The 22412-nt window shown below is 68.1% G+C and overlaps 6 protein-coding genes across 6 annotated transcripts; 3 read left to right on the plus strand and 3 right to left on the minus strand.

The window, feature by feature from the left end:
• Nucleotides 1–7397: 7397 nt before the first annotated feature.
• On the plus strand, nucleotides 7398–9297 carry CHLNCDRAFT_144539 (hypothetical protein; the record flags this gene model as incomplete). The annotated part of the gene is made up of 6 exons (XM_005848712.1): nucleotides 7398–7528; nucleotides 7661–7724; nucleotides 7917–8045; nucleotides 8344–8452; nucleotides 8623–8729; nucleotides 8998–9297. 6 exons carry the CDS (start codon nucleotides 7398–7400, stop codon nucleotides 9295–9297), a joined length of 840 nt encoding a protein of 279 aa, XP_005848774.1.
• Nucleotides 9298–11767: 2470 nt separating this feature from the next.
• Nucleotides 11768–13207, minus strand: CHLNCDRAFT_144541 (hypothetical protein; the record flags this gene model as incomplete). The annotated part of the gene is made up of 4 exons (XM_005848924.1): nucleotides 11768–12271; nucleotides 12507–12647; nucleotides 12888–13038; nucleotides 13170–13207. 4 exons carry the CDS (start codon nucleotides 13205–13207, stop codon nucleotides 11768–11770), a joined length of 834 nt encoding a protein of 277 aa, XP_005848986.1.
• Nucleotides 13208–13677: 470 nt separating this feature from the next.
• On the plus strand, nucleotides 13678–17239 carry CHLNCDRAFT_144542 (hypothetical protein; the record flags this gene model as incomplete). Its single annotated transcript, XM_005848713.1, has 11 exons — nucleotides 13678–13713; nucleotides 13841–13894; nucleotides 14100–14174; nucleotides 14442–14552; nucleotides 14775–14818; nucleotides 14974–15076; nucleotides 15394–15466; nucleotides 15690–15779; nucleotides 15949–16445; nucleotides 16775–16865; nucleotides 17085–17239. 11 exons carry the CDS (start codon nucleotides 13678–13680, stop codon nucleotides 17237–17239), a joined length of 1329 nt encoding a protein of 442 aa, XP_005848775.1.
• A 421-nt stretch (nucleotides 17240–17660) lies between these two features.
• On the plus strand, nucleotides 17661–19032 carry CHLNCDRAFT_144543 (hypothetical protein; the record flags this gene model as incomplete). The annotated part of the gene is made up of 5 exons (XM_005848714.1): nucleotides 17661–17775; nucleotides 17862–17916; nucleotides 18002–18394; nucleotides 18606–18789; nucleotides 18979–19032. The coding sequence occupies 5 exons, from the start codon at nucleotides 17661–17663 to the stop codon at nucleotides 19030–19032; spliced, it is 801 nt and encodes a 266-aa protein (XP_005848776.1).
• An 856-nt stretch (nucleotides 19033–19888) lies between these two features.
• Nucleotides 19889–21242, minus strand: CHLNCDRAFT_144544 (expressed protein; the record flags this gene model as incomplete). The annotated part of the gene is made up of 4 exons (XM_005848925.1): nucleotides 19889–19971; nucleotides 20076–20309; nucleotides 20492–20959; nucleotides 21092–21242. The coding sequence occupies 4 exons, from the start codon at nucleotides 21240–21242 to the stop codon at nucleotides 19889–19891; spliced, it is 936 nt and encodes a 311-aa protein (XP_005848987.1).
• Nucleotides 21243–21834: 592 nt separating this feature from the next.
• Nucleotides 21835–22323, minus strand: CHLNCDRAFT_35029 (hypothetical protein; the record flags this gene model as incomplete). Its single annotated transcript, XM_005848926.1, has 2 exons — nucleotides 21835–21964; nucleotides 22237–22323. 2 exons carry the CDS (start codon nucleotides 22321–22323, stop codon nucleotides 21842–21844), a joined length of 210 nt encoding a protein of 69 aa, XP_005848988.1. The 3' UTR covers nucleotides 21835–21841.
• Between the last annotated feature and the right edge of the window lie 89 nt (nucleotides 22324–22412).

The raw sequence follows: 22412 nt of genomic DNA on the forward strand, positions 1-22412 counted from the left end.
CTGACGCCCACACAGCCCCCACCACCTGCACCCCTTTTGTAACCCAAGTTAGAGTGCCATCCCAGCCAAACTGGCTCCCAGCCATGGTGCCTGCATCGTGGCCCCAGAGATCCGTGGGCAGGCTGCCAGGTCTGCCACTTCTTATGCGCAGCCCCACCCCGCTGGCACGTCGGTCCGTGGCAGCGCCGCCCCCCAACGCAGCGCCGTTGCCGCCGCCTTCCAAGCTCCCTTCGTTTGCATGCTAAGCCCAAAGATGCATGCATATGCATCCTCGCAGGCAAAGAGGGGGCCGCTAGAGGGGGAGCACCAGTGGGGATGGCGGCGGCATGCTGCCGCCATCTCGCCATGGCGCAGGTGCCCGCCATTGGCTGGTGGGGGGCTGTGGCCCGGAGGCCCAGCTCGCCCTCCCCAGCCCTCCCAGCCACTCTCCGGCCTCCGGGCTGTCCGGAGGTCCGCCAGCAACGCGGCAGGCGACGTAGCCCTGCTGCGACTGACCACAGCGGGCGCCGGCGCACAAAAGAGGGCGCCGCCGCCGCTGGCACCTCATTCTCGCACTCCTCGCCGCAGCTCTCCTTGCTGTTTGTGAGGACTCCCCCGGCAACCGCTTGTGCCCTGTGTGCCTCCTTGCCCACAGCCCTGCCTCCCACCAAGATGGCCACCTCCGCAACCCTCTCCCTCGCCTCGGCACGCCTGACCTCCCCCGCAGGTGAGTGCAAAAGTCTGCAGCGTGACGGGGAGCCCCGCACCTCGCCGCCTCCTCGCATGCTTGCAACGCGGCTGCCCATCTCATCGTGCACCCTTTGCCCCACCCCCTCCCTGTCACCTGCAGCCCACCTCAAGCTGCGGCTGATGTCGTGGAATGACGGGCAGGCGCTGCATGCCAAGGTGAGGCAGGGCTGTGTGTGGGCGGGCGGCCGGCGCCGCCGCCCGCCGCCGGTGCCAACCAACCCTGTGCCGCCAACCGCCAGCAGCGGACTGCCTGCTGCCAGGCTCTGGTCCTGCCTGTGACTGCCCCCTGGCCCTGACTTTTGAAGCTTGTCCTTGGCCCTTTTCGCCTTCCTGTCTACACCCTTTCTCACCGCTCTCCGCTCCTGCTGCTCCCTCCACCCCTGCAGGCAGCCCTTGCGGCCCCCTACTCCCGCACCTCCAGCTTCGAAATCCCCGCCCTGCAAGCTGGCCTGGCCGCCCTGGCCTCCCCGCAAGACATCTCTCTCTGGCCCTCCCTGTCTTCCGCCACCCCCGCCCCTGCCCGCGCACTTGCCGGCTGCTGGGCCACCCGCCAGCCCAGCATCCTGCCTACTCCCGCTCCCACCACCACCACCACCACCACTACCGCCGACTGCGGCTGCCAGGCAGACGCCGAGGACGTGTTGCCTCGCTACTTTACACCACCCCCGCCTGCGACGTCCCCGCCCCTGCTGCCGACATTCACCAGGCGGCGACCTGCGCCTACCTGCCGCCCGCCCGCCGCCTCGGAGCCTCACCCGCCTTCCTGGCCGGCCACGTCTATCCCACCTGGAGCATCGCCGACAACTGCCGCCAGCACCAGGCGCCCGCTGTGGAGGCACCAGCTGCCTACGTGCCGCCGCAGCGCCGCACTCCGGCTGAGCAGGCAGTGGCTGCCACAGCCGGCTGTCCCGGCCGCCCCTGCGCCTTCCCCGCGCTGACGGCGGGGCCGCTGCCCGAGGCGCCGGCACCCCTGCCTGCCGCTCCCATGTACCTGATGGCGCTGCAGGGGTGAGTGCAATGCCAGGGTGGACTGTGCTGCAGCTGAGCCTGCCTGTCTGCCTGCCTGCTGCCAAGTCTCTGTCTCTGAGCCTCGAGAAGCGTTCGCCGGCTGATGCGCACCGCCTGCCTCCCCTCCTCCTGCTGCAGGCTGCTGCCCCAGCCCTCCTGCCCTGCTATCTCCACCCCCGCTGAGGAACCTGAGGCTGCTGCCGAGCCCGCGTACACCACCACTCCAGCTCCTGCCCCTGAGGCACCCGCCGCCCCTGCCACTGCTACCGCCAAGCACCAGCGCCGCTCCTGGCCTGCGCCCCGCCCGATGGCGGCGGTTGTGATGGCCCTGTGCGGCCAGCGCAAGCAGCAGCAGAAGCCCTGCCGCCAGGCGTGCCACACCGTGCGTGCCCCCATGCTGGCCCACCAGCGGCAGCCCAAGACCGCCACCCGCCGCTGCCACCAGCACCAGACCCGCCCCCGCGCCTGCTGCTAGGCTCGCCCTCCTGTCAGGGCAGGGGCTGCCGCCGCCTGGGTGTGCATCCCACCCCCGCATCCTCCTGCTGCACCAAGCAGTGCTGCCGCTGCGCCAGGCGGCCCGCCAATGATTTTGCCCTGATTGGGTCTTACTTCAACGATGCCCTGCTATTCTATCCGTTTGTGTATGGTGCCTTCACCTTTCCAGCTGCTGCACCACAGCTGGGCCCGTAGCATTCATTTGCTCCTTATGGGTGTAACAGACAGACAGACAGACCTTTGAATTGTTTGGATTTACGCCAGTTCAATGATTGGCCTTCACTGGGCGGCAGGTGTTCTGGGTGGATGCCAGGGAAGAGAGACGGCGCCGCTTGTGCCAGTAGGCGGCTCGGCGGGACCGGCATGAGTGCAAGGAGCTGCGCGCATGAGCCTGCCAACGATGCACACGATGCCAGATGGTGCTCTGCATTAGTCCCGACTTGACTTCTCTGCAGCAGCTGCCCCCGGCCCGGCGGTAACGGAGGAAGCGCCTGGAAACAGGAGGGCCTGGCGCATTCCTGGCTGTGCAACACTCCCGCGAACAATCGCCTTGCTTGGATCGCCGCTCTCTGTCCCTGGGCTACTACGCTCAAGGTGGCTTTGCGGTCACACCCTCCACCAAACTCCCCGCATCCCTGCGAAAGAGCAGCAGCACCTGGCATTGGCGCCTGCAGGCGCAACAGCCCAACACCTTTGCTAAAGGTGCTTTCAAAGAGCTTGACTGCACCATCGGCGTCGCCAGGCAGGCTCCAGGCGCTCTGGCAGGCAGGGCGAGCCGGGCAGCGGGCGCGTCGCCCAAGGGGCCTATAGCCGCGGTACAGTCCACCGCCGCCGCCGACCGCTGCGCCTCCACCTCCTCCTGCTGGCGTGGCTGGCTGGTGAGTGGAGCCGAGCATCAATCTTTCTCTGCAGGGCAGGCTGCTTGCCTTACTCCCTGCGCCTGGATTGTGGACCTGCAGATGGCTAGTCCCACTGCCCGTTGCTGCCGCCGCTTGAAGCGCCTAGCGTGTTCTGGCGGGTGTTCTGGCTTTCTGCGGCAGAAGGGCTGCCAACCAGCCCTGGCAAGCGCTCCTGCAGGCATCGGGTGGATGAATGCAGCCGATGCCGCCCCGGCAGCTGCCTGCCTTCAGGCAGGCAGACAGGCAGCACAGCACAGACAGGCAGGCAGGCAGGTGCTGCCTGCAGGCAGCACGCGCCGGCGATCGCTGTCCGGGGCTTTGCACGGTGCCGACGGAGCAATCGTCGGCACTCACAGAAGCCAGCTGGGTCGCAAGCTGACTGCGACGTCAAGCAGACCGCCTCCTCCTCGCCCCAGGCCCAAGCCGCCGCCAAGGCCCAAGCCCAGGCCGCCGCCACCCAAGCCGCCGCCGCCAAGGCCCAAGCCGCCGCCAAGACCCAAGCCGCCAAGGTATGCAGAAGCAGGTTGCTGTCTATCGATCGATACCACGTGGCGCCAACACTGCAGGCGCGCGCACTGTGCCTTGCTGGCACATGTGCTGGACAGCTGCCGCGCGCTCTCGTTCCCGGCGTCGCGCCTGTTTTGGTTGGCAGGGAGCCGTTGCTGCAAGCTTTGTCTTTTATGGGTAGTGAAACCCACACAAGGAAGCAAGGGGGCTGTTGCGCTGCCCAGTCCTGACGCAATAACTTGTCGCGTGTGCTGTGTGCTCCACGCCCTGCAGCCCCAAGCCTCCGCCTCGCCCCAAGCCGCCCCCTCGGCCCAAGCCGCCTAACCCGCCGCCCAGTCCCAAGTGGGATCCGCAGTACCATGACGGTACCATGCATTCTGCATACATCTGCGTGGACAAGCGTAGCTATGGCTTGTATGGCAGCCACACGTCGCTGGCGGGAGCCATCCCAAGCACAAGCAGGCAGCAGGCACCAGCCTTCCACATGCACGCCGTCTGTAAACTCTGCTGCCCTTCTGCTGCCTTCTTTGCCACAGACCCCCACGCCCGCCGCCATCTCCTCGGCCCCGCCCGCCACCTTCTCCCCGGCCGCCATCCCCGCCCCCGCCCAAGCCACGCCCTCCGTCTCCACTCCCGCCAAAGCCCCCCAAGGGAGAGGCCTCTCCCTCTCCCTCGCCTCCACCACCCTCGCCGTCGCCCCCCAGCCCACCACCTCCCTCCCCGCCGCCTCCCAGCCCTCCGCCTCCCTCCCCGCCGCTGCTCGGCGGCGGCTGCACCTTCAGCCTGCGCCCCGAGCCCGGCGACACCACCTCCCTCGCCTCCCTAGTCAAGCACACCACCTGCGCCGACGGCACCGCCCGCTCGCTCATCCTCGACATCCCGCAAGGCCTCAACGGCGAGTGCGTCGGCAGCTCCCTCGCCCTCCTCTACTGGAACGACAGCGGGCTATGGGTGAACACCCGGAGCGCCTGCCCCGGGCTGGCCACGCGCATGAGCCTGCGCTCCTCGGGCGGCCTCTTCTACCTCCGCACCCGGGAGATTGGCTATGTGGGGCGTGCCGTGGACGTGACCCAGCCCATCTACCTCCGCTTCTACGACCCCGCCACCAACACGCACGTGCGCCTGGACTTTCCGGTGACCGCCAAGGGAGCGCAGGCCACGGTGGCGACCACCGGCGCCGCCGCCCGCTTTGTGTCACCAGACTTTGCCCGCCCCATGGAGCTGTTTGCCCTCGCCGACGAGGCGGAGATGGCGGCGGCGACCGCCGCGGCCGAAGACTTCTACATCTTCTTCACCCGCTTCTCGGAGGAGCTGCCGCCCCTGCCGTGATCCCGCTGGTCGCGAGGCGCCTGCCTGCCTGGTCCCTGCGGGGGAGACCAGGGGGCACCCCCGCGGGCAACCTGCCGCCGCGCTCCTACTAGTGTACTTCATTCTCTGCCATGACATGACGTGATTAGTTCTTGATTCAATGCTGTGTCAATTTTTTGTTAACTACAGAAATGAAATGTAGTACGCTGTCCTGATGCAGCCGCCGGCAGAACCGCCGGCGGCAGGCAGGACAGCGGGCAGCGGCCACACAACATTGTACACCGTCGCTGCAGCTGTAGCCACTACATCCCCAGCGACCGCCTGTGATCGACCTTTACTGTGAACGAAAGGACGGGAGGGGAAAGTGAAGTACTGTCTGGCAGCGGCGGCGCAGCCTTTCCTGCCTTTCTTCCTGCCCACGCAGCTCCAGAGGCGGGCTCCCAGCGTTTCTCTTGAGCACTGGCAGAAACCCACCGGGTCTCTGTGTGGCTGTGCAGCAACCTCTCTCACTCCAGAGACCCATGGCCGCCCCTTGGCAGCTGCCTCTGCTCCTAGGCTGCTGCCTGCTGGCAGGCGTGCAGCCAGAGGGGGCCGTGGCTGTGGCAGAGGGCGGCGCCGCAGGCCGCCGCCTGCAGCAGGCGGCGCCAGCGGCAGAGGAGGGTAAGCCTTGCCAGGGCAGCCGTCCAGCTGGGCAACCCTGATATACAGGCGGCAGCAGTGCAGCGGCGCTCAGCAGGCTGAAGAACAACCCAGCTGAAGCCCGCCCGGCCTCGCCCGCCCTTCCGCCCGCAGTTGCCGCTCCGGATGCCGTGGACGGCGCCCCCGCCGCCGAGGGCTCCTGCCAGGCAGCCCTCAACTACTCTTCTGTCTTCATGCCGCCCTCGGCCCAGCTCCAGTTCAGGCTGTTTGGTGACTGGGCCCCGTGGCATGCCTTCTGACCGGCCGGCAGCATGGGAAGGCAGGGCGGCGTTCGCAGCAGGCACCGCTGGCAGCAGCACTAGGGCATTCCTGCCTCCTTTCAAATGCTGCCCCGCCCTGCGGCCCCGTGCAGTGAATGGCACCCGCAACTACACATGCTCCACCTTCACCCTCCAGTTTGGGCCCGCCATGGCGCTGAGCAAGGCCACCGGAGACTTTGCCTGTGAGCAGCCACAGCCTGGAGGCAGCTGCCTGATTGGTTGGCGCCGCGCCATGGCCAGGCAGGAACCGGCTGCGTGCCCATGCAAGGCGCCACTTCCTGTCGCTGACATTTTGCAGGCGTGGGATACTATGCGTCTCCTTTTGTCGGCTACATCGACTGCTCCGACCTCGCAACAGGGCAGCCCGTGGGCAAGGTCACCCTGGACACCACAGTCCCCGGCGCAGGTGGGCGCAGGCCTGCCTGTCGCCAGCCTGGCAGCGCCAGCACCACAGCGGCGCGGGGCACCTGTCAGAGGCTGGCAACTGGTTGAGCAGCATGAAGCATGGAAGCCTGCCGGCGCTGGCCAGGCGGGGCCACCCCCAGCTGAGTGGACGCCCCTATCCTCCTGGCTCCTTCACCCTGCCACCCGCAGTGTTTGTGGCACCGGGGCCAGACGGCGCCAGCGAGCCCTGGGGAAGGTTCAAGGTGACTACAGACGGCGCCCTGCCGCCAGCCAACTACGTGGTGCGGTATAACACGACCGGCGGGGTGAGGAATGCACCCAGTGTTGCTTCGCACCGCGGCGGCGGCCGTGCTCAGGGCTCTGGCGGCATGGTGTGAGCCCCGCCGCCGCCCCCAACGTGTCCCCCGCCTCTGCGTGCGTGCAGGGAAGGCCGGCGCAGTGCGCGGCGCCGCGAGGGGAGTGGGTGCTGGTGCCCTTCACGAACGCAATGGATTACTATTGGTGCCCCTGAGCTTGTGGGCTCCTGCGCCTGCGGCCTCCCGCTGCCGCTGCCCCGTGGCAGGGGAGGCCAGGAGGCACACGCTGCACTGCCAGTGGCGGCGAGCCTCGTTTTTTCCCGTTGACGACTGCTATTCTGTGACTTGTAAATCACCCTGGGTTGAGAGCCCCGTCGGGCTGATAGGCGTTTATCACGGTCCAAGGGACTCAAACCCTGAGGCTTCCTCCTGGCTGCAGCTCCCCAGCCTCTCCGTCTGCACACGTTTCCCAGAGCAGGCCTTGACCTCGACCACGCCGACCAGCTCGGAGGTCAGCCCGCCTGTGCTCGCCACCAGATCCTTGCGCGTGCACCTGGCTGGCTGTGTTGGCCAGCAGGCCGCACCTGCAGTTGGTAAATGTGGAGGGCGCACCGCCGCCCGGTCCGGTGGCGGCGGCGGCGGCGGCGGCCGTGGCGGCCGCGGCGGCAGCCCTGAACCCTCTGCTACTGCTCACTCCCGCCGTCAGCTGCTCGCCCTCTGCAGATTGGCACGCGTCTTCAGAGCCACACGGATTGACTCGCCGGCACAGCGCCGCCGCCGCCGCCGCCCAGATGCAGCAGGCCAGCTACTTCCCCGTCACTCCCAGCCCCACCCAGCCCGGCCCCTCCCAGGTGGCGGGCGGCCTTGGCGGCACCCAGTTCATGCCGGAGGCCAGCCAGCAGGCCCGGCAGCAGCGGCCTGGGTGAGTCGACTGCCGCCTGCTGCCGGCAGCGCTGCCGGAACGCCTCAGCCACACGCGCGGCCGTGCAGGCAGCTCGCATGCTGCCCAACGGTTCCTCCGCCACAGCTCAACCGCTGCTCGAGCTGGCTGCAGGTGGGGCGGTCCCAGGGATGGCGGCTTCCTCATCGCCAGCAGCAGCCAGGCACCTAAGCCTGAGGTGAGCGCCTGTGTGGCCAGCCCAGGTACGCCACCAGCTGGCCGCCGCCTGCCTCGACACGCCCGTGCTTGCGCTTGAGCGCAGCTCTGGTCCCCGCAGCAGAGCTCATCTGCATGCCCCTGTGCGCCGCCGGCTCCCCTGCCGCCGCCTGCCATGCTGCCTGCCCTGTCCTGCCTCGCCCCGCGCCTGCAGAGCGAGCGGCAGGCCAAGGTGGTGCGTTCTGTGACCGTCGGGCAGCTGCACAACGCGCACCAGGCCTGCGGCAGCGCCGCACTCTGGCTGGACGGCCACGACTTCACCGACCCGTTCAGCGCCGGGGCGGTGAGTGTGTGTGGCCGGGGCGGTGAGCGTGCGTGGCGTGGCCCCTTTGTCTGACAGGAGCCTAGAGAAACCTGAAGGCTGCCCTGTGACGCGCGGAGGGAGGCCCTTCCCTCTGCGCAGCGCTGCTGCCAGCCGGGCTGTGCCATGCTGCTGGGCAGCTGCGCCTGCCGCATGCGCGGCCCCAGCTGGCAGCTGCTGCTGGTGGCCTGCCTGGGCGTGGTCGTGGCGTTGGTGGTGCAAAGGTGCTGTGCTGGCTTTCATGCCCTGCCCGGGCCGCCCCTGCGTCCCTGCCCGGCAGGTGGAGGTGGTGGGCAAGCTGGTGCGGGTGAGGATGCGGGTGAGCGTGCTGGACGTCACTCTGGAAGACGGCACCGGCAGGATCACCGCCAAGCGCTGGGAGAGCGGGAGTGCGCTGCCGCCACTGCTCTTTGCCCCGGGCTGCCTGCATCCGTAGTGGGGGCGCCGCGCCGCGTGGCTGCCGCGCCTGGTCTCACAATCGCCAATCGGTGGCGCGGTTTCTCTGTGCACACCGGGGAGCGCCAGACCCAGGCCTGCCTGTGCCCTCCTCCCGCTGCAGCGGCCCTGGACGAGCCTGCCGGCTGGGAGGTGGGCGCCTACTACCGCCTCGGCCTCACCTTCAACTTTGTCCCGGAGCTGAGCCCGCTGGTGGCAGCGGCGTGGAAGGTCGCTGATCACAACGAGGCGAGCGCCAGGCCTATGTTATTTTTCCTGGGTTGTTTTTGTTTTTTCTTATTCTTTTGAAGCTGCCTGCTCCTCTGCTTCACAACACAAGAATCGCCTGCCTGCCTGCCTGCTCCTCCTGCCTGCCCGCCTGCCTATGTTTCTTCAGCATGCCTGTCGCCATCCTTCCTGCCCTCCCGCCTCTCGCATGGGTGGAGGCCCCTGTTCACACAAGATCGCACGCACACACTGCCGCCCCCGTGCCGAGCAGGTGACCACCCACTTCCTGCGCGCCATCTTCGAGCACCTGCACCTGGCGGTGCGCCAGCAGGCGGCCGACAGGGCGGCGGCCGAGCGGCAGCAGGAGCAGGCAGCCGCTGAGCAGTACCAGCGGTACCAGAAGGCGTTGGAGGAGCAGGGGCCATACGCGGAGCAGGGATACTATACGCAGCCGGCGCCGGGCCAGGCGCCGCCGCACACGCCGGCCACCCAGCCGACGCAGCCGTGGCGCAGCCCCGCCGACGCGGCCAGGCAGGCACGGGATCGCCAGATAGCCATGAAGTTTGTTTAGCTGGCAGGCGTGGAGTCGGCTGTCGGCCGGGTTGCTTTGGGGTTGTTTAGCTCATTTGTTGCTTGTGTAGAGGCAAAGGATCATGTGTGAAAAAACAAATGGTGGCCAGGCTACTTGTGCTCAGCGAGAAGCGCATCCTTGAAGTGCAGCACAGGCAGGGAGGCTAGGAGGCACACTGATGGGCTGCCACACACCCAGAACAGCGCCCTCAGCGCGGCAGGCGGGCGCCCCGTGCCGCTGCCGCAAGGCTGCGCTTGGCTCCAGGCTTGTGCGTGGCTATGCGCTTGTCCTCGCCTGGAGCCACATTCTCTGCATCCTGCCCTGCCAGAGCGCGCGCCCCGAGCAGCCGCTTGCCTGCCAGCTGCTCCGTGGCGCGCGGTGCGGGCTGCTGCTGGTTGGGGCGCTGCTGCTGCAGCCCCGCCGCCGCCGCCGGATCTGGGGGAGCCGGCAGGGCCCTGGGATGTGGCGCAGGCTGGGCAGAGCCCTCTACGGCTGCTGCGGTTGCGGTTGGCACCACCTCTGCTGATGCTGCTGCAAGCACCGCCTCCTCTGCCGCGGCCGGCTCCTCTGCCGCGGCCGCCTCTCCTGCGGCTGCCTTCTCCTCTGCTGCCTCCAGCACCTGCCGCAGCTTGGCTGCCTTGGCCTCCGCCGCATCCACAGCAGCCACGTCGAGGCGGGGCCGCTTGGTGCAGGTCAGGTCTGCGGCGCGAGCATGCCAGTGGCAGGGACTGTCGACGGCGCAGCGGCAACCTCGGCAGCTTGGCTGGAGGACCCAAGCGGTGCATGAGAACACAGGCACACGTGTGAATGCAGAGGCAGCGGCGGGTGAGCCTCGCAAGCGGCGGCAGGCCGCAGCCTCGCAAGCGGCGGCATGCCCCAGCCCCGCTCACAAAAGGTGCGCTTCTTGGCACCCTGAGCCTCCCAGGAACGCCATGAGAAGAAGCCGTGTGCCACAGGCCCCAGCAGCTGCAGCTCCCTGCGCCAAGCAAGGCCGGAAGGCCGCAAGGCCCGCACACCAGGCGCCGGCAGCCAGCAGTCGGCACACCGCGGGAAGCACACGGCGGGGACCGCTGCACGTGACCACATGCTGGATGCGAGACACATCAGCAGGAGCAGTGATGGCACAATGCCAGCAAGCAGCGGCGCCCACGCACCGCAGCGCCTGCTTGCGCTCCTTCTCGCTGCACCGCTCGCTCAGCTGGGTCTGGGCGGCGTCTCCCTGGTCATCCACAGGGCGCAGCATGAAGGCCTGTGGGGCAGGTGGAGAAAGGGCAGCGGGCGGCGGAGCCGGCGGATATGTGGGGAGCGCAGAACACACGGCAGCAGCGGCTGAGGTGCGGGCCACCATGCATTCCCGCCAGCCTGGCCTAGGCTGGGCGTTGGCTGAGCCCTGGGCGCTCACCCTGAACCGCGCCAGCACGCCTTGAGCAGCCCAGCCAGCCAGGTGGCGCGTGGCGCGAGGCGGCAGGCTCCAGTCCTGATGGCTGGAAGCCGCCAGCTCCTCAGCCGCGCGCAGCTCCCTCTCCAGCGGCGGCCTGAGGCCCGGAAACAGCCGGCACAGCTCTGCGGGCGCACCAGATCCAGGCGTGTGGGTGGAGGGGGCAGGAGAGCGGAGCGATGAAGCCAGGAGGGCACCCGCGGCATGCCGCAAGGAACCACTGCTGCTGCTGCTGCCAGCAGCGGCCACAATGAGGCACAACAGAGCGGGGCACTGCCCCGCCAGGGGACGCCACGGCTGGAGTGGCCGGCAGGCCCGGTGTGCCTGCTCACCTGTGGCTCTTTCCAGCTGCCCGGTCTCCAACAGGCCCAGCACCTCCCGTACCGCGGGCGGCGCCTGCGGCAGCGCCGCTAGCGCCGCCTCATTGCCGCCGCCCATCTCCTACCTACCTGCTGCCTGGCTGCCCAGCCTGAAAACAGCAAAGTGGGGCCCTGGGGTTGGCAGCAAATGTGGTGGAGGCCTGTGGACAGGCACCCCACCTGAGCCAGCCAGCCACCCCACAGTTCAACCCTGATAACCCCGTGCTCTTCCAAGCAAGCAGGAGGCGTGCACAGCAGGCCCCAAGACCAAGACTTGAGACTCGCCAGCAGCGGGTGGTGGTCGCGATCACTGTCGCCGCGGTAAAAAACGCCAGACTGAACGAGGGGATGAGATCGCGCCGCCTGGCTCCAGCTGCCCCCACCTGCTTCGCTTTGGATCCAATTGGAGTTTGCCACGTCAGCTCAGCATGCATACCATATTGCAGACAGTGTTGCTCATCACGAGGGAAGAGGGGAGTATCAGTCCCTTTTAATCATCGATTGCCGGGATTGGCAGGCTGGCCAGCCGCGCCGCACACGCTTGTGCCACGTTATCGCCGCTGCCGCTACACCACCCCAACAGTGGCCCACATTGATAGGGACAGACGTTCACATGTCATGGGGCCTTGCCAGCAATCTGTACTCAGCAGCTGCGCAACGTGACAGAACAAAGTCAGCTGTCCTCTCTGCCGTCATCGCTGCCGTACCCGCCCAACAGACCCGCCAGCCCCGGCCCCTCGCTGCCGCTGCCGCTCTGCTGCTGCTGCTCCGCCTCCGCCGCCGTCCGCTGCCGCTTGCTGGCCGGCTCTCCGCCACCGCCTGCCGCTGCGGGCTCCGCCTTTCCTTTGACCCTCACGATTGGGCGCACGATCGGCTTGATCGCCACCAGCGGCTGCTTCTTGTGCTGCGACGCCGGCCGCGCCGGCCGTGCCACGTCCTGCTGCGCCCTGCCTGCCGGCGCCGGCGCCGGGGCCGGCCCCGCGGCCGCCCCTGGCTGCTGATCGTCGCTGGCGCCCTCCTCGCCGCCCTCGCCCTGCTGTCGATGCTGCTGAGCGGCGTGGAAGGCTGCCAGCGCGTCCTCCTCCTCCTGCCGAGCCCGCCGCAGTGCCGCAGCCTCCCCCTCAGCCACACTGTCTAGGAACTCAAACTCATCCTCATCCAGCGGCCGGTTCTTGCCCTGCACGGGTTCAGCCAGCCGAGGGGGTGGGTCCTCAGGAGCAGGTTGTTGCGGACAGAGATGCGGTACGCGTGCAGCGCATGCTGCATCACACTCACGCTACACGCGGCGGGTCAACCCAGAGCAGCCCCGCCCTGCCTCCCCTCCCTCCCTCCCGCATGTCGCCCCGCCATGCCCTCCCACCCTCTCCTCCCTTTCTCCAGCACGCCCTCGCTACCCCGCCCGCCCCACCCACCCGCTTCATTGTCTTCCACTGCTCCTGGAAGGCCGCCTCCTTGGCCTCCTTGGCTTCCCGCAGGATCTCCGCCAGCGGCTTCTCTGGCGCGATGCTGCCATCCTCGACAGACAGACCCCGCTGGGTTTTTATCTCCTCCAGCTGCGGCAGGGGGCAGAGGACGGGGACAGCAGAGCAGGTGGGAGGACGGGCGAGCGCCGGGCACAGCCGGGGTGGGCGCAGCAGGCGAGGCACGGCAGCGCGCCGCGCATGCCTCCAGTGCCGGCCTCCCGAGGCGCTCTGCGCCCAGGCTGTGCCACGCCGATCGGTGCCTGCCCGCCATGCACCACGTTCCCAGCTCCCTCTGCCCCGCCTCCCTCCAAACCACCACAAGAAACCCACCTCGGTCTCGCTGATGAACTTCTTGTTGCCGCCGCCCAGCAGCTCGGCGAGCGCGGCGCCCTCGGCCGCCGCCGCCTTTCTGATCTCTGTAGGGAAGACTGAGGCGGCATCCCGCCCCAGCACAGCCTCCCGATCATAGTACCGCTCCTCCCTGCATCCGGTGGCGGGACGAAAGGATGAGGGCAGGGCGCTGTGGGCCGAGAGCGGCGCCAGCAGGCGGGAGCAGGGCGGCGGGAGGAGCGGCGGAGGGCAGACCTCATGGCGGCGCTGCTGCGGCCTCACCTGGGCACCCGCACCAGATCCACGGGCTTCCTGTCCATGTTTCGGCAAGCTGCTGCACAGATGGTGCCTATAGGGCCTCTTCAAGTCCTGAAGCAGGCTCTGCGGATGCAACTCAGATGTGCCGCTATCCAGGCTGCTTCAATTCCGCATGAGACTCAGCGGGGAAGGTGCACGGCAAAGGGTACCCTCATGAGGTCGTGGGCTCCCCCAAAAGGCGCCCCTTGCGGCACGAAACGCACCTATCGTGCAATAAATACCCTCACAGTCCGCTGTGTTCACCGCAGGAGGTCAACCCAGCTCCCTGCTCCGCCAAACTCGGCTCCTCGGGCCCCATTTGCACTCGGCAGGGCAGGGTGAAGTTATCCCAGTTTCCTGTGACGGATCGGCACCGCACGGCGGCAGCTGGAGTTTGCCGGCAGCAGGCGTCGGTGGCGGCGGCGGTCGAGTGGCAGCGGCACGAGCGGCGTTCGTCGGTTGCTGCCAGCCAGCGGCGCAGCCACTGGTTGCCATGGCGCGCAGCGTGCTGGATGACCTGGGCGAGGAGGTGGGGCCTGGGCGTGCGGCGGTGCTGCCCGGTCCTGATGCCGCTGCCGCACCGCCTCACGGGGCCGGCGCCTCCCTGCGACGATCCCCACCCTGCCAACACTTGTGGGTGCTGCGTGTGGGTGCAGGTGACGGGCATTGTGGCGCCCGTCAGCATCTGCATGGCTATCACCCTGGCCCTGGTGCGCGCCTAGCTGCGGCTGCGGCTGGCGGCATGCCCTGCCATGGCAGCCGCACAGGCTGCACCACGCTCGTGCTGTGGCTTTGGGCACCTCCCTCCGCGCATGCAGCACGCCCAGCACTTGCGCATGCACCAGATCACCAGCTCCCGTGCCACCCAGCTGTATACTAGTACACACACACACACACACACACGCCTGCCTGCAGGTGCGCATCCTCAACCCCGAGGGCGACTCAGACTCCAACAGCGTCTTCCTGGCCTCGGCATACTATGTGGAGCAGGTGGGGGGGTGGGGGGTGCGTGTTCTGGTGGGGGGGATGGGGGTGTGCTGGTTGGTGTGTGTGGCTGTGTGAAGTGCGTGGTGGTGGCTGTGTGTGTGGCGGGGGGGCTGGGGCGAGGTGCCGTGGGGAGGTGCGGTGGCGGGTGTGCGGAGCCGTGGGCAGGTGGGCGCGTGTGGCCCGACGGGAGCCTCTGGCAGCTGGGGTGTCGAGGGGAGCCTGGCCTGGCCGCCACCCCGCCCCGCCTCGCCTGCCCCGCCTGCCGCGCAGGAGGGCGACAGCCCGGGCCAGAAGCTCAGCGGCGCCGTGGTCAACGCGCTCATCTTTGTGGGGGTGGTGGCGGCCATGACCTTTGCGCTGGTCCTGCTGTTCAAGCATGGGGTGAGCTGAGGGAGGGAGGGAGGGAGTGTGAGGAGGGAGGGATGTGCAGGTGCAGCAGGGCGCGAGGGGCGAGGGGCGGCCGGGGCGGCGGCCACCTGGTCGTGTGGCGGGCAGGGCCTGCAGGGGGTGCGGGTCCGTGCCCCAGTGCTGTGCCATGGCATGGGCACGCAACACAACGCAACGTAATGCAAAGAAAACGTAATGCAACGCAATGCAATGCAGTACGTGCGAGTCATCTATGCGTACATGGGCTTTGCCGGCTTCAGGTGAGCCTGGGGCGCACCACCAGGCGGCGCCACCTGCCTGGCCACGCCCGCCCACCCACACGCCACGGGCTGCCGCTCCCCGCACGCGCTCTCCACCCCCCTCCACACACGCCCATCCCTCCCGTCACCTGCCCCCTCCCATGGCCGCCCCGCAGCATCTTCTTCGTGCTCACCGGCCTCATCTCCATCCAGCTGCTCCAGAAGGCCGCCATCCACACAGACTTCATCACCTTCACCTACATACTGCTCAATTTTGCAGTGAGTTGGCGGGGGAAGGGCGGGGGGGTGGTGCGCCGCCAGGGCACGCACGGTGTCGCCGCTTCATTGGTTGGTCGCTTGTTGGAGCCCTGTCCTGCTCCGCCCTGCGCTGCCCTGCCCTGCCCCGGCCCGCCCCGCGCTGCCTGCCCTGCCCTGCCCTGCCCTGCCCTGCCCCGCCCTCCCTGCCCTGCCCTGCCCCGCCCCGCCCTGCCCTGCCCACCTCGCTGCCAGCGCCGCCACCACGGTCAGGTGCACTGCCCATGCGCCCAACACCCGCACACCCCACACCCTCCGACCCGCTGTGCCCCGCCCCGCAGGCGGTGGGCTCCCTCACCCTCTTCTTCTTCCCGGCGCCGCTGCTCATGAAGCAGTGCTACCTCATCGTCACAGGTGGCGCTAGTGACCTGGCCGCCTGGCCTGGGCCTGGCATGCGCCTGCACCTGACCTGGCCTGAGCGTGTGCCTGGCCGGGCATTGGCCCCTGCACAGCCTCGGCAGCAGCAGCGCCGCCGCCTGCCACGGCACGCGCACCTGAGCCCGCCCTCCGCACACATCACACATGTGCTCACCACATCGGGTCATCCTGTGCCCACCCGCCTGTCCCCCCACCACAGGCGTTGTCACCGCCTACGTCTTCACCTGGATCCCGCCCTGGACCACCTGGACCCTGCTGGTGGCCATGGCGGTGTACGATGTGGTGGCGGGTGAGGCGAGGCAACAGCAACGAAGGAGGGAACGAAGAAGAAAGGGTGGAATGGGCCTGCCTGCCGCGATCGCCGTGCTTGCCGCTGGCATGCGGGCGCGGGGGGCCGCGCTGTTGCGCTGGCCGGATCGTATCATCCCTCCCACCCTCCCTCCCCTCCCTGCTCGCAGTGCTGGTGCCGGGCGGGCCGCTCAAGATGCTGGTTGAGCTGGCGCAGGAGCGGGAGGAGGCGCTGCCTGCGCTGGTGTACGAGGCGCGGCCCGTGAGGCGCCAGCCTTCGCAGCCGCGCTCCCAAGAGGGAGAGGGAGAGGGCCGGCCAGAGGGCGGCAGTGCCGCGGGGCTGGGCGACACAGAGCTCCCGCCCCGGCCGGCGCCGCCGCCGCAGCAGCCGCAGCCGGCGCCGCAGCCGCTGCTGCAGCCTGGTGAGAACGCCGTGCCGTCTGGCAGCGGCAGGGGTATTATCCACCCTGGCGGCCGCCTGCGAGCGGCAGCAGGGGAGGTGGAGGTGGAGGTGGAGGCGGAGGCAGATACGCAGGCGCTTCTGGGGCCTCCTGCCCAGAGAGGGGTGGGGGTGCCTGGCCAGTCTGGCGGCTACGGCTATGCTGCTGATGAGGATGATGAGGATGAGGATGCCTTTGCGCTGCCAGACAGCATCAAGCTCGGCCTGGTGAGGCGTGGCGGCGTGGCGGTGGCGGGGTGCTGCCTGCCGCTCGCACCGCGCTGGCGTGGGGCCCGGGCCAGAGCCTGGCCCCGCGGTTGCGGCTCCTGCTGCCGATCCGCTGCGCAGCGCTGCGTGGTGCAGCCCCCGGCGCAAGACCTGCCGCTCCTTCCCGCCGCTCTCCCTCCTCTGCTGCTCGCCACTCCGCACCGCTGCTCCAGCCTGCGGCGTTTCTCTATTGCACCCTCTTGCCCTGCCGCTCCTCCTCCCTGCTGCTGCCTCATCGTTGCTATTGCTGCCCCCTCCTTACCTCCCTCCCTCCCTGCCCCTCCACCCAGGGCGACTTCATCTTCTACTCCATCTGCCTCAGCCGGGCCGCGTTCTCGGGCTGGGCCGCCGCCTTTGCCACCTACCTGGCCATTCTGGCGGGTGAGCAGCCTCCCTCTGGGCTGATGCTGCCGCGCGTGGCGACGGGATGGATCTGGGCAGGGACCACCCTGGCCGCTGCCTGCTCCGCCTGCCTGCCTGCTGCCCCCGTGCCCGCTCGCCTGCCCCACCCCTGCTCCTGCGCTCGCCCCAACTGCCTGACTTTTGGCCCGTCTCCCGCCCGCCCCCCCACACCCCCCCCCCCACACCCCCCGCCCGCAGGCCTGGGCTGCACGCTGCTGTGGCTGGCGGTGGCGCGGCGTGCGCTGCCCGCGCTGCCCATCTCCATCGCCCTGGCCGTCGCCTGCTTTGTGCTGGCCAAGGCGGTGATGGAGGCGGTGGTGCTGCCCGCCAGCCTGGCGCTCGTCTACTTCTAGCTAGCGTGGCCATTATAGGGGATGCGCTAGAATATATTCGCTAGAGGATGGCGGGCATGTTGCACTGTAACTCAGGCCGCAGGAGGGCCGCGGGGGCGAGGCGCGGCAGGCTTCAGCGCCCGGGGGGTCGTCGGCGGCGGGTGGCCAGCGCGGTGCGCAAGCCCTTGCCAGGCAATTTCAAACTGCTGTATTGATCTCCCAGCACCGTTTAGCAGCCATTTGGGTGAATTTAGGGGGTCGAATCGGCGGTTCCAGACCATGTAACATGCCGTTCATGGCGGTACGCCACGGCTTGTACCTCCAGCCGCGTTGGGTCCATTTTGCGGCATTTCGGGCCCTGCTCGCCGCTTTGTTTGGCTCGGAAACTGACTACTAGCGTGTTGCCGCATTGGACACCCATCCCAAGGGGCCAAGCGTCAACATGGAGCACATGAAAGGCCCGGAGCCCCCTAGGCAGCGTGTTGGGACGCAGGAGGGGTCCCAGGGCGGCGACGACATCTTCCGACAGTCTCTCCTGCGATATGTCGCATTCACCAGTGAGTGACATCTGCCGCCTGCAACATCTAGCGATGGCGCCGCCACCGACCCTGACCTTGCCACCGACCCCTGCTGTGCTGTGCAGGTGATGTGGGAGAGGCATTCAAGCCCTTCATCTCGCGCAGGCTATACCTGGGAAGGTGAATGTCGCGCCTGCAAGTAAACACAAGGCCTGGGCGCCCCTAACCGCGCCGCCCCTCGCCCGCGGCCCCCCCGCTGCTGCAGCTGTGCAGTGGTAGCGCTGTATGGGCTGGCAGACACGCTGGACAAAGGGTGGCGCGCCCATGAGCGGGCCGCCGCAGCGCGCAAGCCCACGCCAGGTCTGGCCGTGCCGCCCCTGGCTGGCGCCGCCGCGGCGGCGGCGTCAGCAGCGGTCCCCGCAGCCCCTGCACAGACCCCGCCCATGCCGCTGGCCTCGCTGACAGCCGCCGTCCGGAGCCGGTCGTCTTCGGGAGCTGCAGCAGCGTGTGCCGCCTGCCTGCCGCCCGCCGCCGCCTACCACGCCACCAGCATCAGCGAGCAGCGGGCGGCGGCGGTGCCGGTGGCGGCGGCGGTGCTCGACGCGGCGCTGTGGCACTCGGCCGCCTCCCTGGCCATCCCAGCCGTCGCCATCAACAGGTGCCTGCTTAGGCTCGGCTTGGCTGCTGCTTGCTTTGCTTGCTTTGCGTGCTGCTTGCTTGCTGCTGCGCCAACTGCTGCTTGCCTGCTGGGCATGGCCGCATCCCATGCTGCCCGCCGCCGGCGGCGGCTCCGTTGCATGCCCTTCCTCACCGCACCCTCCCACAAGCCCACCGGAACCGCTGCCGCCACCTGTACCCGGGTACCGCAGGACGGTGTGGGCCACGGGGAAGCTGCTGTCCCGCGGCGCCTGGGCCGCCGCGCTGCACCCGCGCCTGCGCCAGCTGGTGCCCTCTGCCGCCGGCCTGGCCCTCATCCCGCTGCTGGTGCCGCACATCGACGAGGCGGTCACGGGCTGGATGGACCAGCACCTGCGGCCGCGCCTGCCGCAGCAGGTGGGCATGCCTGCCCGCCGGGGGCTCCATGCAGGGTTCCCTGAAGGGAGGGGGATGCATGGCGGTGCAGCCGTGTTACAGTCACCCCGCTATGATAGGCAGCGTGAGCAGCTACCGCCAGGTGTGCGCCTTGTGTGGCCTGACCCCACCCCCGCTGAGCGGTGTTGGCCTGGGTCGTTGATGTTGCAGGAGGCAACGGCCGCTAGCCCGAATGATGCACACCGCGAGGCCCTTCCGCAGTAACCCTGGCTGCGAGCAATGCCCGCCTTGGTGCTGGCAGGGCCGCCCTGTGTCAGCCAGCCAAGCATCATTGCTTCCAATCGGCGGCGCCAATGAGCCCAATGCCCCGTTACTACCCTCGATTCAATTGACATTTGTGATCTTATGCTAACCTTGTGATCCTGCAACAGTGAAGTACCTACCTATTCGTCTGCCTAACCCCCTTTGCCCCTGTCTCCAATTCCCTGATTTCATCAATCCCCTTCACCAATTCCTGCCAGTGTGCCAACCACCACGCCTGTGTACTGCCCTACCCCTGCGGCCCGCACACCCCATGCAATTATCACCCTGCCTGGTAAGCCAACTCATCTTGGTGGCCCTGAAAGTTACATATCGGAACAAGCGAGCCCGCCATGCAGCTGATGAGGGTGCAAGAAAGGAGTGGGGTTTACCAGGTTAGCAACAGAAGGAGGAAGGGACATTCATGGTTGGCAGGTTTGGATGACGTAGCGGGTTGCGAAGGGCGGCCCTCAATCAAGGGTTGGCGATGAAGCGAACAAACGCAGGCAAGGGTAAGCTAGTCAGGCAAAGCACGATGAGGCAAATTGAGTCAAGCATTGTGCGAGGGTTAATCAAGTCATTTCATTGTCGAAGGGGTCGGTAAGGGAAGGCCGGTAAGGGGGCGCATCTGTGGCAGCGAGGTTGGGTTTCTACTGAAGCTAGGTGGGCGCTCGTGACAAGGGGTGAATACGAGCAAGTTAGAAAACTGCAAGCTGCGGGAAGGCATCGGGGACCAGCACAAAAGCAAAACTAAGGTTGTCAGCAGAGTTGGGAGAACGTAAACGAGGGGGCGGCAGGGACGCCGGACACCTGCCAAGCCCTAGGCAACCGCGGTGGCGGAGGAGCAGCCGAGCAGCAGTTGCAGGCGGAAGTCGGCTCCTTCCTGCTGCTCGCAGGAGGCGGCTGCAGACGCGAGCAAGGTGTGGCAGCGGGAGCAGCAGGCTGTGAGGCCAAGGGGAAGGATTGCTTGACCGGCAGGCAGCTGGAAGCAAGTTGCTGCCACTCACCCTTGTTTTGCACCCGGGATGCACGAAGCTCGCCATTGAAGCTACTGCTGCTGGTGTCCTTGCCCAGGCCAGCTGGGCGCCTGAGCAGCAGCGGATCTGCCGCCAGGGCGTCCGCCAACCGCCGGCTGGCTTGCTGCGGCAGCAGCATGCTGACAGAGATGGTGCAGCCTCCATCGTCGGCTGCGGGAGGCGACAGGTGCACCCAGAGCAGCACTGCCGCCGCTATTTCAGAGCCTGCAGGCCAAGGCATCAGCGCCAGGGCAGCAGCAGGCAGGCAGCTGTTGGCGGTAGCAAGAGCCAACCGTGGGACGGCTGGGCTTTAGGCAGCCGTCTGCAATCAACACAGTGCTGCAGCAAGGGAACCTGGCAGCTGCCCACAAAGTGTTTACACGTACATCACCCATCTCCCTCCTCACCTGAGGCGGCGCTTGCGCCCCGCACCAGCGCCCGCAGGAAGGGCTGCTGCGCTTCCCCCGCCAGCTGTGCAGCCTGCTCCCTGCCCGCCGTCAGCAGCATGGAGACGTTCCAGAGAGGCTCGCGCAGCTGCGCCATCCCCGCTGCTCTTGCTCCTGCTGCTGCGGGGGCTGCTGCAGCAGCCACCAGGGGGGCGCCAGCCTGCAGGTACCTTCGCCCACCGCTGCCATGAACGATGCCACCAGCAGACGCATGGCCGCCCATGGGTGACAGCGACAGCAGTGCCAGCAGCGCCACTCCCGCCAGGGCTGCCAGGACTATTTGGCTGGTGCTGGGCCGGGCTGCCCTGGCCGACAGCGGCGCCCAGCTACCGTTGGGCTCGTCCGCAGAGTCGCCGCCACCCAGCTGCCCAAACAGCCGCCGTTTGGCGCTGTTGGATCGGGATAGCGTGGCCCACTCGCCGTCCTGGGCTGCGGCAGGGTCGTGAAATGGATGCCTGGCGTGAGTGGCCAGCTGGGCTGCAGCCCCAGGCAGCGCGACAGGGCAGGCGGTTGAAAGCGAGTCGCACGCGGGCGGCGGCGGAAGGACCGCCGCCGGCTTACCATGCACCTCCTCCCACCACGGCGGCTGCTGCGCGGTGTTGGCGCCATGGAGGAGGGGGAAGGCTGGCGAAGGGTCTGCTGGGGGGGTCTGCGGGCTATGCCCAACAGTGGGTGCCGAGTTGTTGGGCGCCCCGCCGAAGAGCGCCCGCATCCCGTAGCACTTTGGCGGGCGCGATCACCCCGTAAACAATCGCCGGCGCTTGGGGATCGCGGCTGCTCCTGCACGCTGTTGCGGAGGTTGGTTGGGCTGTCGGCCGGTTTTGCCGCTTTCGTCGATGAATGGAATTGCAGTGGTGTACCAGACGCGATCAGAAATGAGCAGACGCGTGTAGACGGGCAGGGAGGCCGACCATGTTTTTGGGCGCCCATGCTTCGTGCGCTGCCGCCATGGCGGTGGCGCGCCACCGCCGGCTTCCCACCTGCAGCCACATCCTGCCTCCCCACTAGGCGGCCACCACAAATCTGCTGGAACCTGCCCAAGCTGGGCAGCTGGCAAAAGCAAGTGCTGGTGCTTACAGCAAACGCGCCGCCGGCCGGCATCAGCCATTGGCTTGCCACGCAAACATGGACAAGGGAGCGCAAAGAGCGAAGTGTAGCCTGAACACCCAACTGCGCAGCCGCAGCAGCAGCTGGAATGGTGGCAGCAGGTGCCGCATGGCATGCAGGGCGGCAGGCTGGGCCAGGCCGAGGCATGTGGCCGTGCCATCCACGTTGCTGCCGGTGGCTGCTGCTGGAAACGTCGGGCCGTCTTCACTTGAGCTTAGCGAACAGGGGCTTGGCTGCGCACTTGTCTACGCAGTGCCAGTAATCAAAGTACTGGCCGGTGCAGTGCGCCTCGCCGCTCTCATCCTTCTCCACCCGCTCCGCACAAGCCTGCAGGCAGAAGGGCGGCCAGGGAGGAGCCGATCAGGAGCCTGAATGGTCAGTGAAGGTAGGTGACTTGAACACGAATGCAGGGGTGCACTGCAGCCGCGCAGCCAGTAAACTGCAGGCCCAGACGCAACGGCGGCAGGCGGTGCGCCGGGCCGTTGCCGCCCCCGCCCTCGCACGGCAACCCTCCCCCGCCACCCCTGGGCACCACTCGCAGCAAGCTGCACAGGTGAGGGGCCCGGGTGTGGCCTGCAGCCCCGCAACCAGGCGCTCACCTGGTACTCTAGCCACGCCTTCACGCACTGCGGCTTGCACGACTCCTCCACCTCGATCTGAGGGTTCACTACCTCCTCCTCCGCCATCGCTGGGTCTGGGGGTAGCAGGCGGTGCGAAGGGTGCGAGGGCGTGCCTGGCGGGCCAACCCTAGTCCAGCACTGCGATGCAGGCGCCC

This window comes from Chlorella variabilis (genome assembly GCF_000147415.1).
Source record: "Chlorella variabilis unplaced genomic scaffold CHLNCscaffold_7, whole genome shotgun sequence".
NCBI classification, from domain to species: domain Eukaryota; kingdom Viridiplantae; phylum Chlorophyta; class Trebouxiophyceae; order Chlorellales; family Chlorellaceae; genus Chlorella; species Chlorella variabilis.